Source organism: Cyanistes caeruleus, chromosome 1, assembly GCF_971803275.1.
Source record: "Cyanistes caeruleus chromosome 1, bCyaCae1.hap1.1, whole genome shotgun sequence".
NCBI lineage: Eukaryota > Metazoa > Chordata > Aves > Passeriformes > Paridae > Cyanistes > Cyanistes caeruleus.
This window is the reverse complement of record NC_141701.1, coordinates 121,254,808-121,272,595: the sequence shown is the minus strand read 5'-3', so window position 1 is coordinate 121,272,595 and position 17,788 is coordinate 121,254,808. Positions and strand designations below refer to the sequence as shown.

Below are 17,788 nucleotides of genomic sequence, written 5' to 3'. Positions count from 1 at the left end.
TATTTTCAAGAGAGATTTTCTACTGTTAACCGTGTCTTTTACTCAGTAACTCAAACCAGAACCTATCAAAGTCATTGAAACAACCCAATGGGCCCTGAAGTGCTCCATTATCTCATTTAATAAAGCCTTCCCAGTATTTTTCATCCCACTGAAGCCTAACAAGAATAGTAATGTGACCATCTGAATTGCTGAAACTGTGAATTCTTTTGTGGCTAAAGTGATATGAAAGACAGCTATTTGTGGAATCCCATATTTACTGAAACACTATCAAGTGCATAGGACATTTTGCATATGTAAAATATTCATATTTTTGTATGGGGGGGTGGATTTAGAAAATAATCATGGTCTTTTACTCTCCTGAGGCAAACCTCAATAAAACACATCAGGTATACAGGGAACGTAGGAGATGCCTGAACACAGGAAAGTTACAAACCTCTGACAATTCTTCTCAGTCTCAAGGATTGCAAGATACCCCTTGGACCTGTCACCACTACTGAGAGCTGCCAAATCATGCTGTCATGACAGTGAACCAAGCACCCAGGCATGCCAATGCTCCAAAATGCATCACAATGGTGCAATGACAGGAATACACCTGGAAGAGGAGGTGGTGCTTCTTACCTCGTGAATTGCATTGAAGAGGCTCCAGTCAAAGTTTGTTAGCTCTAAGGCAAGATCCCAGGTGTTAATTCCCAAAATCCTCACAGATCTTTGCTGCAATTCCTCATTTTCAGAAAACGGGTTCTAAATGAATAGACAAGTGCAAAACAAATTCCTCAAGAAATGCCAAAGGTTCTGTAAGGAATCAGTTACTGGACTAAGGTACCAAACAGAGCTGATCTGAGCAGGTAATGTTCTCTAAGTGCACTCTGAGGGCTTTTTCCCCCACTAATCAAAATGAAGGAGCTATAACCTATTTAATAAATAGCCTGAAATGGGAAATGGGTCAATAGGATCAATGATTTGCTTTGGAGAGTGAGGCCCTCTCCCCCTCTCCTTCTGTCTCCCTCTCCCAACCTTGAATATAAAACGCAGGCCAAGCAGACAGCATAATGGAAATAAAATCCCTCAAACTATCAGAAAATATAATCTAAATTAAGACATCAGGAAATTTTCTGATATAAAAGAATCATTCTGAAAACACACTGGATTAAGTACACATAACTTTCCCTCCATTGCACTTTTACGAATCACATAAATCCATACATTTTATGATTAATCTACCCAAATATAATCAACAAAGAATAAAACACCATGGGTTCTGATGCATAAAAGTTATTTAGTATATTAGTGTGGAGTGCTGTGGTACTGCTGGTGTTCAAGGCCATTCCACATTTCCATTATTAGCTGTGATTTTCAAAGTTTTGCATTTCTCTTGGCTTTTTTAAACTCATCAGTCTGAAACTTGGCACATGAATCATCTGCCAAGATGAAAGATTATTCTAACGAGTTCAGCCATTACTTTGGTGCTGTATTTCTGACAGTTACAGTAAGTTTTGCAATTTTTATTACATAACTAATGAAACCAGGTTGGCTGTCACCTGTCTAGGCTGGAAACCTTCCCTTGATATTCACATTTTTAGAGACAGCTCAAACACTGGAGATAACGGGGATGACAGATTGCAATGATAGTGGCATGTCAGGATAGGAGCACATTGATCCAATAAAATGTAAATAGACATTTCTCATCCTGAGGATGAGTGCACAGGTCCTAGAGGTAGATGTAGAAGTCAGTTGCGATACAACCCCTACTCTTTCCTGGAAACATCTGCATAATTAGCAGAAAACTCTTGAATCGGCAAAGTGCCTGACTGCCTGCCTCACTGAGGTTTGGGGAAGGCAAGGAGGGAGAGAGGTTTCTGGAGGCAGAGGGAAGGATGAGGGAGATCTGCTGCCTCTCAATCCACTGACCTTCCCAGCCCCGGTGAGAGGATGGGGAGACAGAGAGGCAGAAGGAAGGGAGGAGAACACACCACCAGTGGTACACACCACTGTGTGGCTGCCACAACACTGGGGTCACACTCATGGGTCTTGTGGAACTCACAAAACAATGACATCTACTTCCACATGTAGTAATTTCATGGATTTTGTCCACCACTTTGTATGATTATGTCAGCCAAAGTGTTACACAGGCACAAGGCAGGGTGGGGAGGAAAGAGTCACAAGAGCCCTGAATAATCCTCATCCCATTCATTCTGGTACAAACACAGGTCAGCTTTTCCAGGCTGATGTAGATTGAAAGATTTAAGCTGCACAGAAGCTTTGGTTTATTTAAAATTGATGAACAATTTCCATTACTGTTCAGTCAAAGAACTGCTCTTAATGAAAGATTTTTTTTTTTTTAGGAATAGAGCAGCTCAGTAAGCTTTACTAAGGAAGCCAAAAATAAATTCTGCATTGAAAAAGCCCTCTGAGAGGAATACTAAGGTTTTGATTTGGAGTTAAGCAAACAAAAAATGGGAAATACACAATACCAATCCTTACCAAAGAATCAGTCAGATCTTTTCGGTATACAAACATACGACTGGATGACTCCAAAGATTTTGAGATAGCCAGATCATTTGGTTGTAGCTCATGTTTTTCTGCAAAGACAGCAAAAATCCAAAGAAGTTTCAGAATAGGAATAAAAGCTGTATATGAGAAATAAAGGTACAATAGTATTTGTAAAGCCACATCAACTTCTTAGAAGGTAACTAAGCATCAAATTCAGTCTCTGTGGGGACCCATCATTTCCACCCTGCTCAGGCAAGATAAAGGCAAGATACCTCTGATGGACGAGAGCACAAAAGCTTCCTGCTTCTGCTTTCAAACTGCACTTCACATAGAACAGAAAGAAGCCTTGAAATCATCTGGTCTAGCCTCGTATGCCTTTTCATTTAATTTCAACATTTAATTTCGACCCAGTGTATCTAGTATAAATGAATACAGATGACTGTTAGAGCAGAGTGTCTCAGCCTCCAGAGACTGAGCTGTTGTGTGTCACTGGAGACAAAACCAGGGGTGGAGATTTAATGAGTAGCCACAGCCACTCAACAGGAAAAGAAGTTTAAAGATCCCAACACCACGAAATTCACAGAGCAGATCCGAGTAGTCCTTTGTAACACAGTATTTATGGTAATTCTTCTAGACCTAGAGTAATTAATTTAGGAAATATCTGAGTAAAAGAGCAGGACACTGGTAGCAAAGAGAAAGGACTTATTTTTCCTCCAGTCCAGAGTACTGATTCAGCTCTGCAGAATTCTTGAATGAACTAGAGAAAGGTGGGAGGAAAATACAGCAAAACTCCAAACACAGCTTTTGCCCTGCAAAAACTGTCCCTTCCAGAGGGCTCCAAGTAATCCTCTGGAGACCTGATACATGGTAGATCCAAAACTACACTGAGCACACTGACAGCTACCCTGGACTCTGCATTGCCCATGGGGAGTAGGACCAGGAGGAATCTGAGAGTTAAACATAATTTCAGACAGTGTTCCCTTTTATCCATGCTCACTTATCCATTGATACACACACGCATTATGCTGAACTATCATTATGTTTTTTCAAGGTAATTTTGAATAAAGTGCTTGCTTATCCATTATTGGAGTACAATAAAAACAGGTTCTCCAATGCTCATACTGTTGCCCTCCAAGTGGATGAAAGACAAGAGTTCTAAGTGACACAAACAGCAGGAACACAAAGCAGAAAAAAAAGCATAGCAGGTTGGTGTTTATTACTTGCAGTACAGGATCCATAAGAAGGAAGAAACTGACATTGTTGTATCAAATTAACTCAGGCAATGTAACTAAATAACATTTTAGGGGTTATAAAAATCATGTACAAATGGCTTTCCTACTATACCTGCATTTTATTTACTATTTCTCATTGAACAACCAAGTGGCAACCACTTCTATTTTGTGGCTTTCCTGGGAACCAATATAGTATGTTTCATTATTTATGAATGGTTGGTTTTCTTTAGCTAAGCAGGCAGTTAGAACTAGATTTATTGCTATCAGAGCAAAACTTGCCCTGCTCTTGAACAGGAGACAAAGACAAGATCTGAAAAATAACAACAGCAAGGTGATTTTGCAGTGCTGTGAAATGTGTACTGGACACATGAAATGTGCACTGGAGGTGAGTTTGGGCACACACAAGGGTAAAAAGAGTATGCCTGAAAATGATGTAGCCTGGATGGCCAGGACACCCACCTGTAGTGCTCCCAATGGCTGCTCTGTGCCCAGGATCTCAACAGCCAGAGCAGGGCACCATCTCCCTGCTACCCACACCAGTGCTCTTAAAAATACATTTATTTAATTGAGCTCAGCATGAGGGAAAAAATGTGACCTTCCAATTTTGAATCAAAGATATAAACAGAAAAAGCCAGCACTTGTGCGTATTTCATTTAACTAGACTAACAAAGAGGAAGCAACGAGTGCTGTAACTTAAAAGATGCATCTTTTGTCTTAGGGGGTCAACAGCAACTGTTATCTGAGAATATTGACAAGATATTTTGTAGATACAGCTTCACAGTTCTATGCACCTAGTTAAACTGCTTCCAAAAAACACCACAGCAATCAAAACAATCTTTCCAAGGAACTTGAGAACTGACAGACACCACAGAAGTTCTTGCGACTTTGGCTGGTCCCTGGTATCACTCCACTGTCACTCTAGTCTTTCTTTAAAAAGACAATAAGCCCTTCTATTTAACGACTAACACTAAAACAATTGGCAAAAGACATCAGTTGTTGCCTACAAAATATTGCTGAGATTGCTCTCAGTATGTCAATTGTGCAAATATATGTCTTCCTCCTTTCAGCTCAAGAATATTTGTTACCTATGCCATAAATGAGGAAACAGCAATGCACAAAGAATTTGCTATTCCCTTCTCTGTTTTTAAAGCAAAACATGCCTCATTGCCTTCAAAATTAATTTAAATTCCAAAATAGGAGATTCATCTGTGGAAAAGAAATAAAACCTTGCAATACTGCTGGAGACTGAGAGTTCTTTACACTCCCTTCCCAGGCAGGAGATGCTACATCCCACAGTACCCAAGAAGGAGCTGTTGCCATGGAAACAAGTCTCTGGAAAGCAGCTCCTCATTGTTCCCCTGGTCATCCAGCTGTGGGCCCATAGAGGAACAGCTGTATCCTTGCATCAGAAAATGTCAGCCCTCCCTTACCTGATGCAATAAAAGGTAAGTGATCAGATGAAGGGGAGTTACTTACCACCAGAGAACGAGACTGTCACCAGCGCCAACTCCTCCTCCGGGTACTGGATCTTTTCAGCCACGATCTTCAGTATCTCCTGAGCTGAACTTGACACTTGAGCTTTCACACTGACATAGGAGTGTTCTGTTATATACACACGGCAGAAAACTGCACAAAGGGAGAAAGAAGTGCTCAGCTGTAGGCATGAGCTGACCAGGGCAAGGAACAAACTCGCAGAGCCCACCTCAGCAGTGCCTCAGCTGCCTGGCTGCTGCAGGAAGGGCAGTCACTGCACCCTGACACAAAGGACATGAAACTAAGCATAAACATCATTCCCCCTCCCCAGCTTCCCATCCCTGGGAAATGAGAGAGGCAGGCAAATGGAAATATAGATTCCCACAGTAATACCAGTTTAAGGCTTCCTACCCTGCGGATTTGTCACAGAAAACCTCCTTCACTGCCTATCTTCTCTGAAACTTGGCTGTTGCCATTTTTTCTCCCTTCATTTCAGGTTCAGGTAAACCACTGTCCTTTCAATATATTTTCTATCTGCTGGAGAAATTATTTTGGGTCTCCATTTCTACCTGGAACAGGAAGCTTTGCAAGAACAGTGCTCCCAGGTTTTCAACCACTCCTGATAGCTTATCTGTCTAGACATCTAAACTAATTGCATTGCCAGAGTATTTCAGCACCAGCAGAGACTGCCCAAACGGCCATACAATCAGTTCTGACAACTCATTTCCTGAATCACAAGCAGCACATATAAATGGGACTGCTTTGGAGAAATTCCCTGGGCTCACTACTTCCACTGAGGTCTATGTGGTCAGCTCAGAGATTACTTGTTTTCTGCTACCAGAAGAGATGTACTCTCTCTCTGCCTGCCAGAATTTTAAGTTTACATCTTTTGCTGAGTTTGCCCTACCTAGTTCTTTGAAACACGGCTGCCACACTTAAAGTGGAAGAAACTGAGCTGCAGACTTGCATAAATATTTTGGAAATTACATCTGCTAATCAGAATCGTCAGAGCTTTGGTTTCACTTCAGTACTTAATTCAACTTTCAATTTCCTTCTACTACAGCACTTCCTATTAGAGAAAGGCTGCTACCATGCAGATACAGGACAACTTTTCTTCTCCAGAACCATTGTATTTTTTTTATTATTATCTTTATTGACAGATGCATGTAGCAATAGCTGTTTGTTTGTTCTACAGATCTTCATGGCTTCAGGGCACTTTCATTAGTGAAGACTATGCCAGAAGCAGTTAAGAACTCTGTCCTTGAGAGCTGGGTTTTTTCCATGATGTAGTAAAGAAAAAAATGAATATGAGAATGAAGCATGGAACTTAATATTGAGTATTAGGAGAAAATAGTAATTTGATTTTATAATTCCTTTTTAACCCATCTCTCCTGACAGAGAGTAAATGAGATGCTCATTCCATGGCAGAATCTTTTATCAGAATGGGTACACATCACGAAGATAGAGACATCCAACTACAGTTTAAATTACTAGTTGGAAAAATAAATTTTAAAAAATCTGACAGGAATATTTGGACTCCATATGCAGACTGACACACCTTGCTTACAGTGAATTTGTTTGAAATGTCCTCTCTGTCATTTGCAAAGGGACAATGACAGCAATGTCAATTTATAAATGGGCTATTGATCTATCCTTTCTTTAACACAGAACTACATCAGGGCAGATGCTCAAGCACAAACCACCACAGTGGTTGTGATTCTCCCCCTCACACCTTTCCAATGTTCTATCTGTGGTATCTCTTGGGATGGACCATGTCATCTCTTCCAGGAACCTGTGCTGCTTCTCTGTGAGAAGGAGGGAATACCAGTGGAAGGAGATGGTCATGGGCTGCAAGCTGCCCTGGTAATGACTGCGATAGAGGATAAAACACGTCTGGTCAAGTGGCATGGTGCAGCTTGGACAGACATATCCTCCACAAGCACCATCAGTCAGACAGCACTCCACCATACAGAGGTAGATACCCACCCTCTGCATCTGTCTCTCACTTCCCCAACTTCACTCTGGCTATTTCATTTCTTCAATCCCATCATAGTCCATGGCTCCTGCTCTCAAGGAGTGAGATAAAAGCAATCTAACTCAGTTGGGACTGGCCTTGCTGGGTCCTGTCCTGGTGACTGTCCAGTCAGTTCCTTTCCAGTCACCCACAAGCTGTACCCAGCTTTGAAAGAAGGAGTGTGGGGGTTCTCATCCACAAATAACATTTTTAGAAGAAGCCTTGGTAACATAAACCTCAAAACCCCCTACATTTGGAGCACAAAAAGAGGGTTATCTATCAGCAGCACGTACTGTGCAAGTCTTTCGACCTGGCGTAGAACGAGCTCAGTTTCTATTCTGTCACAAATGAGCACTAAAAATACACTGACTTGAAGTGAACTTCCGGAGCTCTGTTCCCAGTAAGAAATGAAGACATCCTGTCAAAGAGCAAGGCTGCCAGGTAGGAGGTCCTTCTGCTGTTCCCTGCTCTCGTACACAGTGTTCTCTCTGCCTCCTTCCTCGCCCAGGCACTACAGGCGGGTGACAGCCTCACTGCCTTGCAGTGATGGAGGGAAATTGCCTTTTGAAATGGCTGACATTAAAGTGAAGTGGCACCTTGCACTCCATGCAGAGAGGTTTTTGAGCAGAGAAGGAACTAAGGCACATTCCCAGAGCTAGCAGATCCTGGCCCATTTCATGTGACAGGCTTATTCATTCCCCTTTCACAACCAAGATATAGGTCAAGAGACTGGGAGCACGAAATGGAGCAGAAGTAATGCCTGGTGGACGGGCTGCCAGCACACCTGGGATCCACTCAGGACTGTGACAGGGGTGCTGCAGGAACTGGAGAGGGCAAAAACCCCTTGAAATACCATGAGGGCATTGCTGAGCCCTGCAAACCAGAAGGAAGGAAGGAAGGTAAACTTGCACAGCCAAATATTTCTTCTTTCGTGTCCCTAAGGTCTTGCTCAAAAGCTATATGACAGCTAAAGAATATTTACATCAAAGTCCTTGAGAAACAATTTTATTGTTTTTGAGCTTTTCCTCCACTATTTCATTTATACTTACTTTCTTCTGTTTCATTCATGGTTCCTCTGTGCTGCAGCCAGTTCTCCTTTACACTGAACTGGTGGAAAAAGGTTTTATTCTGTGAGGGAGTGGAAAAGAAAGAAAGAAAGGAAAAAAAAAACAAAAGTGATTTTTTTGCATTCTTGCTGTTCAAAAATGAGTAATTCACAGAATACAGCATTTAACCCATATGTCTGGCCAAAAGGTTTCTGTATAGGAAGTACACACACCCTTTCTTGGAGCAGTAAACTGGGAGTTGCCTTACTAAATAATGGCCAAGGTGGGGATTTTGGAGGAAGCAGGACATGCCAAGGCTAAGCAGCCAGCACAATTCAAGGTTTTCTGTATTCATGTTCAGAGCCCATTTCTTATACACTTATTCTTATATACATTTCCTATGTACCAATCAGCCTATATAGCAATTTCACTACAATCTTGTGTTCTGTCTTCCACATTTTTGCAGTAACATTTTAAGCTTATTACACACTTCAGCCTCAGCCCAGTAAAACTGACAAGCACAGCAATTCACCTCTGAGCAGTTTGTGTGCCAGCTTCCTCTGGCTTCAGCTTCTTCCTCCAGTTAGACAGATTCGTGTTCCTCTCTTTCTGTCTGTCCCTGTCACAACAAATCTGCCCTTTGCTCTGTTTACTTGACATCCATGTCAGTGCCTGTGTTCAGCCTGGTTTGCCCAGCTTGCTACATCCCTCTAGCTCAGTGGGGACACACTCCCAGGCCTCTCCTGAATTCTGACATCTCAAAGCATCTTGTTAACATGCTAATACTGCCACAGCCACTGCAGGTTAGCTCACACTGCTGATATCCAGGATGCACTCACAGGGAAAAAAAAGAGTTCCTTAAGCAGCACTGCAGGTCTAACCTCACTGATGTGTCCTGTCATGTTTTTGGTCACCAGTCACGTTCAGTTAAGAAGCCAAGAAAAGAGAAGAAAGTGGGCAGAAGGGGGAAAAAAAAGTGAGAGGGTAAGTTATCTAGCTATCAGCAACAACCAGGTTGGCATTACCTTTCGATGAGGTGAATACTCATCTACAGTGCTGAAACAAAAAGGAAAATCACAATTATTCTTTCCAGCCAAAGCTTAGGAAAAGGAAGTTTTAGCTATAACAAACTTTACAACACCAGAAAGTTTTTAACAGTAAATGGTCACTGCAGAAAGGCTGCAGGGTTCTTCAGGAAAAACTAAAGGCATCTGTCTCAGCCAGAGAACTTTCCTTTGACTTACATGATCAATGTAGTGAAAACAATGCTGCCAGCCCCATGAGCTGTTGGAGTAGGCAATCACAGGGTCACACCCTCAAGGACACAGCTCCTTCCACTTCCCCAATGGCCAAACCATAGAAACAACCTCCATTTTTTGGAAAAACATGACAATTAAATATCTTTTATAGATGTCATAATAGTAAAATAGTGACTCTGAGATGGCTATTCCAAGTGATTTGCTTCTCAGTACTGCAGAGAGAATGAAGATAACATCAGAAGTCACAGACTGCAACTTCAGGAATTTTTGCCAGCTTCTCCACAGACTATTGCTCTGTCTGTAAGTAACTCTAAATGGAATTGATGGGAGTGAATGTTGAATCACAAACACTGCCCAACAAACATCAGAAAAAATTCAATAATCTGGCTTTAGTTTTAAGAAGAGATGATTTGTAAAACTGAATATGCCACTTGCATCACTCATCACTTCATTGAATCACGGAATAGATTACACTCTGAATAAAAGAAGACTTGATCACAAATATAATCAATACTTACTGGCGGCGATGCATCCCAAGTATCTTCTGAAATTCTTTCAGGTCCTTCTCAAGAACAGGATACTCATACACATCATCTAATACATTTCTGTATATTGTCTACAAAACAAAGCAGTATCATAAAACATCTGACAACTCAAACAGTAATCTGAGGCAACACATCAGTGGTCTAAATCAATTCAGGCACTATCCTACTAAAACAAGTTTTATCATTATATCTATGCAAAACCTGTAAGGAGAGAATGTTCCTGTTTAAATTTCCAGACTGGTCAATATTCAGCTTGCCTTTGGAGAAACACTCTTAGTACTGTGTACCAAAAGAGAGAGTGAAATGCTTGTACTATTTTGTCTACAAAAATTTAAAACACCACTTGTGGCTATTGCATGAAACCTGGGTCAGGTCAGAATAACACATTCTGAAGCATGACAGCACACCACACCATCATCACTTATCCAAAATGATAACAAACAGGTTTATTAGATTAAGACTTCTAAAATGGCAAATATTCTACTTTACCTTTCCTCACATTTGTATGCATCTTAAACTGAGTTGATGTCTCCCACAACTCCCCCTAGCTGTAAACTAATATGTAAATAAACCTTACTTTTAATTTTGGGGGACACCATTGTCATGAATGAAATTCTAGGTAATATTTTCTCTGCTCTTTTTCCACATCTGCACACAGATCCTTCTCTTTCCCTTCTAAGGAAACAAGGATCATTTGTATCAGCTGAGTCACAAGGTTTGCTTTAGCCCTCTGTTCACAGATTTCTGCATGACTGATTTTAGCCTACAACCCTGTATGCTGGTTTTGCACATGTAACTACAACCATCATTAACATTACTGCTGTTTAATATTGCACACAAGCTTCCAGAGGAGGAACTGTGAGACAGTGCACAGTCACACACCTCCATGGCCAGAAAGCCCTGCATGCAGGCAGGTGAAACTCAGAGAACTGATGCCTGTGACATGATGTCCCCTTTCCAGTACAGAAATACACATCTGGTACCAAACAGCAAAAATCCTATGGTCTCTGCTTCCATATGCACTGTGCCCTACTTAAAAAACAAAGCCAAACAAAACAAGGAATCTCAAGATTTTCTCCACATTGCCTTTGTCTTGAGCAAGTGACTGAAGAGATAAAAGACCCTTAAGAAAATCTCCAGTCACAGACAGAGAGCCTCATCAGTAAAAGTGGAAGATACTGCAAAGTTTCCTAAAATACTCTAATTTTTCAACCAGCAGGGAAAAAGTATATATTGAAAAATAAATCGGTAACCAGATTGATTTTAGGTTTGCAACAACAGCACTATTTTCAAACTAACAAGGGAATTATAAGAGCTTTTTGAATTCATACAGAAATATGAGAAGAACTTTGCTAACAAGGAACAAAATTTTATTTATCAAAAATACATAATGCTATGCTGTTCTCCATGTCCACCCAGCAAACACCATGGAATAGGATTTCACTCTCAGTCAAAATAACATCTTAAACACACCTCAAAACTCTCTATGTCCATGATCCTCTGATACCAACTGCAAATCCTATTCTGACAGACAAGAAACCTCCACATCTTTGTAGTTTTATTTCTTACCTTCCTAACTTTTCCCATTTTCTAGAGACCACAGGAGTTCCATAAGTTTTATACATTAAAGTAATGCTTTTAATGTTGACTGTATTGACAATACAGAATTTCTGTCCAAACCAACTAAAATAAGGCATTTAAAGAAGACACGTGTAAATCATTTTATATTATAGATTTCATGGGGAAGATCTAAGTGTGAAAAAATATGTTTTATAGATTTTGCTGTTGGGGCTTTTTAGACACAGTATGTAATTAAACAGTGCTGAAATGCATGACAGAAATTGTTTCATACCTTTAAAAATTGTTTTAAATGCTCATCTTCATGCAACCAGTCTTTGTAGAGAGAAGTCCACTGAGACACCAAATGCAAGACTTTTCTTTTCCTACAGGACACATCAGAGTCATCTTCTTTCCCTTGGTGGTTCTTAGCACAATAGGTGCAGTAGGTTAAGGAACATATAATAAAATCTCAAAGAAACTTTAAAATTAACTGCTGGCAAAGACTTTGCAATAATCTCATTTGCTAATGAAAGGGTTTTTTCCTCTGCATTACTCAGTTTTAAATGTTTTATCCTGTCTGGAGCTTTAGGAGTTTCATAACTCTTGGGAATTATATTCTCAGTAATAGGAATGTCAATTCATCCTGTGTGCCAACATGATTTTTTTTCCCTTACAGATTAGAGAGGTGAGTCTATAAAAATAAAATCAATTCAAAAGGAATTATACAATGTTTAGTCATATCTTTTCTGTAGAACTGAGAATGAACCTTTGTCCTGCAAACCAATGCCAACATTAATGTTTGTGGGAAGGAAGACAAAGCACTATTAACAATAACACAAAAACCAGGCAAAGGAAGTCAGATTCTTTTTGCCTGTACAAATTACACTATCTGCAGAAGTGACACTATTAAAAATTAAAAAAAAAAAAGAGAAGTGAAAGATCATTTCTACCATTGTTTCTATTCATAAGGCAGAAGCACCAAGTGTCAGAAGATACCCACTTTGTACACTGTTCCTGTCTCTTTGTGGTTCTTTGTTTTATAAGGTAAAAAATTGATGTTTTCACCTCAAAAATTAAAGACAGGGAAAAGATTTTAAAAAACAAACACGGAACCTAACAAACAGTTCATTTTATAGCCACAAGTTTATTCAAACATTGGTCCATAGCTTTGTAGCTTATGGAAGTCATCAGAAACACATTAAAATAAATTCTTTTATCTCATAATGAGGTAAGACTTATATCCCATATTACATGATAAAAGGAGCAGAGATTGTAAAATTCCTTATTTTTTCTTTATTTTTTCTCCTTGTGTATTCTTAGGCAAGGAGAAAAACATTCTTAAATGCATTATGCACATGTAGGTATTCTATGAATTAACATAACCTGGGGAGGTTTTAACCCAAATTTAAATTCTACCTTGACATAGTTATAAAAGTTTATTTATCTTTAATCAAAGCTGACATAAAATTGCAGTGTTGCTATGAGTTAAGCATCTGTTTCAGGCATGTACCTTTGATATAAGGCTCAACAATAGATAAAACTACCAATAGGTATGTGACTCCCATGAATACAACACTCAGTAAAAGGATATTGCCTCAGGAGTGCCTGGCACAAGTCATCAGTCGTCATGAAAACCGTGTATGTGAGAAGGAAGTCATCCAGGAGAGTTTCTGCAGAGGAAGACAAAAAAGCCCAGGGTACAATACATTAGCAAGAGCAGGAGGAGAGTATCTAGAGTATCTACTCCTGTTACTCTACATGGCAGGAACAGGACCCCCACTCTTAAAAAAGAGGCCCAAAGAATACAGAATACATAAACCTTTAAGTTTCAAAAAGTTGACAATGTGTTGCCACTGCAGAGAGCAGTCCCTTTATTTAACAAGTGTATCCTCAGTTCCCAAAGCTCCAACAGGCACAAGTATGCACAAAATAATTCATCATAGTTCAGGAACCAGTAAGAAAGAGTCCTCATAACAAACACTGCCATCCTGGTTAGCTCAGCTGCACACAACACAGCCTTTCCACACATTAGCTCCTTCTGGAAATTCAGAAGAATAGCTTTTAGTAATAAGAGAAAAAACTAGAATTGCCATGAACTGTGATTAAAACATCACAGCACAGTAGTTGAGAACCATGGAATAAATATATTCAAATCTTTAGGTGCTTGGTTAGTCTTGTGGGCATCACTCTAGGTGCTGACCAGTTTTCTTTAAGTTCTGTTCAATTGTATTAATAAAGGCCTTTTCTCCTCCTGGTTTCTATCAGTGTTACAAATCCAGGCTGAAGGTACTTGCTAACAGACCATCCCTACACACTGAAGCTGTAGCACCTCACGTTGTCAGGACAAACAGCCAGCTTCAGATTTCAGGGTAACCTTTTTCATTCCTATTCCCATGTCACACTATTTTTAGGATTTTTTCAAACCTTTACAGCACACATCACTGGAGTGAAAGCACTGGGTTTGTTCTTGGGTGACAAGGTCCAAGGTAATCTCATGGTGGCCTTCAAAAACCCAGTGGCAGAACGGAGGTAAGACCAAGCCAGGCTTTTCCTGGAGGTGTGCTACAAAACGATATGGGGCGACCATCAGAGATAGCAACAAAAGAAAATTTGTCTAGATTAAGGTTCTTGTTTTTCCCCAACATGACAGGTTATGGGCACAGTCTCCAACATCACTATATTCAGGGCTTGCCTGGGCAAAGCTCTGAGCATCCTGGTCTTACTGAAGCTGTTTCCAGCACAGGTTATACCTGATGGTTTCACAGGTCCCTTCCAAATGAACTTATTATAAAATTTTTAAACAAATTTGATTCCAATTTTAGAAAACTATTCATGCACAATGCATGATCTAGAGTATTTGGTTCACACAGCGAAATATTTTCTTTCGTGCAAACAGACAGTGTAATTGGTCATTGTAACCACATGATAAAAATGTTTCTATTTGTTTCTCTGGTTTTGGATTGGTTTTTTTCCTGGTGAGATGAAATGGTGAGATTTTCCTCAAGTTTTGAGGGATTCCTTTTGACTGTATTTCTGTTAATTTCAGCAAATATACTGTGCTCCCTTTAACAAGAGAACAGCTCTGTTTTTTCTCAGATAAGAACAGAAACATGGACAGAGGCTGAACAATAACAAGTGATTTCAGTTATATTGTAGAGCAAAAATATTTTACCAGTATAATCTGTTGTTATTGGATAGCACCAATTCCGCTAAGATGTGATTTAACTGGTGGATTTACAACTGCAAACACTAAAGGCCAAGCCATACCTCACATGAGAAAGACAAGGCTGAGCCCTGATTTCCATGTCCTAATTTTCTCCCTATTTGTTTGTGACCTGTTCCAGCCCAAGCTAGTGCTTTTGTACAATTGTGGAACTGAGAGCATCCCAACAGCTTTCCACAGCAAGACTGCAATTTCACAATAATTTAGTATAATTTTTGTTACAGCTGCTTTGGACCTTATCAGTAAATGATTGATCCCATAGCTGCGGTGCACGATGGCAATGAGATTTCATCCATTTATCATTCACAGACAGATGTCACGTGGATAAACATGGATGGCTAGCTAATGACATCCCACCCTGTGAGCATGGGATTCAATATACCTCCAGAGTCTTTTAAAAAAAACCTAAAATAAGTCTGTCTAGCTCAATGCATTTAACACTGCTGGTCTAGAAAGAGTCTTGATCTAAGGATTCATAGGTTAAATCCCTTGCACTCAGAAGCGAAACAATTAAATTCTTTATCCTACCCAACATTGTTAAAAATGGTGGAAAGTATTATCTCTGCATAAAAAGAGTATTTTGTCTCAGTAAATGAAAAGACATGGTGAACAGCTTGTTCTCTATTTGAAAGGTCATCTATTCATTCTCTTGCACGTCTTTTGGATGGTACAATGAGGCTATTAAAGCTGGAGGTTTCACAAACATTTATTTGGAAACAGCTGAGCTTGGAGTCAACAAACACATTTTAGTTCTTTATTGAACTATGTGACTGTGCAGTGAACATCACAAAGACAAAGAGATGTTTACACCAGACTATTTCCCTGATTTCCTGTATAGGTGATATTTGAGTTTCAGCAAAACATAGCCACGTGTTCGGAAAAAAAATCAACTCCTAGTCAAAGCAAAACTGCAATATTATCAATGAACTTCTCTAATTGTACCAAAGAGTATGACTTTATCATAATAACTGGTGTTTAAAAACCAACTTATATGTTTACTTTTATTACCTGATAATCTGTTTTCTACAGATCAATTCTTCCAGCATCCCAAAGTGTTTGGATAGAAAGAAAGACTGGTTTTGCTATAATGTGAGTTTCTTGCTTTTTTTGTTATTTTCTTTCAAGAACTATGTTACAGACATTGGTAATGCAATTCTCTCAAAAAAAAAAAAAAAAAAACCCACAAAAAACCGAACAGTGATGGAAAGTCTGGAACTGTACATTTGTTCAGATAACTTACAATTAGTTTTATGCCCTCTGTTCATCTCTGTCTCAACATCCTTCCATTCAGAGTCTCTGGTTTCTAACAACCCCATCAGAACAAGGTATATCACTCAGCCAATTAAAGCTGCATCTATGTATGCACAGTGATTTCTTTTATCCTCTAAATGCAGAAGAAATGCTAAGAAAAGTTAATAAATTATGTTTCCTACAGCTTGTGTATAGTCTAAATTTCTTCAAATTGCCTCTGAACATGTTTAGAAATTTAAACCCTAGAGGAATGTTTTGAACATAAAAAGTCTGGATTATACATGTGGTCCATTAATAGCATCACTCATCTGTTAAATTACTTTAACAAGTAAGCAATGAAAGTGCTTTAGCAAGATTAAATATCTATTACCAGACATCACCTAAAGATTTTACAGTAATATTCATATTTTATAATGCCTGAACTAGCTTGTAGGTATTTCCCTGAAATCTTACTGTTCACCGTAACTATCTTCTGCATTTTCTTCCTAAATGCCCTGTAATTTAAACTCATTCCAGAATGCTTTTTCATGTCATAGCAGGAACACAAAAACTGAGGGTGTACTTCAAAAATATTTTGCTCAAAACAAACAACTGCACACTTGTCAGACACTTCTGGACATTAATATGTGTCCACAAATGATGATCTGCTGGTCTTAATCCACAAATGGAGAGAAAGGGTAACCATGAGAGGATTTATTCACAGCATATTATTCATTCTGTTATTAATGGCCACTAAGAGCAGTAAATTTGAATGAGGAAAGGCTGTAAGTGTGCAAGCTGAGCTGACAATTATGAACAAAATCCTTCCTGGAATTTTTTGTTCAGTCATATTTGATTTAAGAGTTAAAAAAGGGCAATTCCAGCCAACTCATTAATAATTCACAGTTTACCATACCTCCACTCAGAATGGCAGTGAAATGCATACCCCTTTTAAAATTTTACTCTATGTTCCAGCTTCTGCCTAAGTTTGTAACAATTTTTCCTATCATTCCTATAGAAAAAAAAAATTCTACTGCTTGTAGCAAACTGAGAGAATAAAATGCACAGTAATAGTTGGAAAATGAAAGACATTGGAAGAGAAATCTTAATGTAAAAGCCTGTGATGCTATGATTTTTTTATTATTATTTCTCTTCTTCATGAATTTTTTATTTAAACTTTTTCTTCTAAGCCATCAATCTTAACTTTTTTTTGTTCCTCACAGTTCTGCTTTATTTGGCCAAGCAATCATTACAAAGTCTGGAGCTGAACTGTAGCTATGGAATATTTCATTTCAAAGACAACTTCAAGCATTTTAAAGCTTCATTAAGACATGCAACAAGAACCAGCACGAGTCCCATGGCCTCCTGTTCTCGCAGCTCTTCGGGGGCAGCCTGAGGCAGTAATCTCACCACACCAATTGTGTGCCAGTTCCATAGGCATAAAAATAATAAAAAAGCAGGCACTGTGCTTGTTCATTATTAAATAATCAATTTGCACCAGCTTCTGCTGAGACAGTTTCTCCCAGGCTGTGAGTCCCTCCTTCCCCCAGGTGAAATAAAGCACGGACACAGCTTTACCAGCAACAGCTAGTGCTGCTCGTCCCGTGTTTCTGTGGTGGACAAGTCCTTCTGCAGGACACATTCAGGGTGGCTGAAGGGTAGAAAGAGCAGTGCAGAGACACATGTGAAATATCCAGGGAGCTTTCAGCTGGTTGC

The 17,788-nt window shown here is 39.4% G+C and overlaps 1 protein-coding gene across 2 annotated transcripts in view; it reads right to left on the bottom strand.

The window, feature by feature from the left end:
• RAPGEF5 (Rap guanine nucleotide exchange factor 5) overlaps window positions 1-17,788 on the bottom strand; it is a 156,419-nt gene that overhangs the window by 23,167 nt on the left and 115,464 nt on the right. For both annotated transcript variants that reach the window (XM_086854251.1, XM_086854259.1), the window contains 8 exons: window positions 13,211-13,289; window positions 11,912-12,056; window positions 10,033-10,130; window positions 9,281-9,311; window positions 8,259-8,337; window positions 5,199-5,348; window positions 2,482-2,579; window positions 619-741 (listed from right to left, as the gene is read on the bottom strand). In XM_086854251.1, the coding sequence (XP_086710377.1) occupies window positions 619-741; window positions 2,482-2,579; window positions 5,199-5,348; window positions 8,259-8,337; window positions 9,281-9,311; window positions 10,033-10,130; window positions 11,912-12,056; window positions 13,211-13,289 (803 nt within the window). The remainder of the gene's footprint in view (window positions 1-618; window positions 742-2,481; window positions 2,580-5,198; window positions 5,349-8,258; window positions 8,338-9,280; window positions 9,312-10,032; window positions 10,131-11,911; window positions 12,057-13,210; window positions 13,290-17,788) is intronic.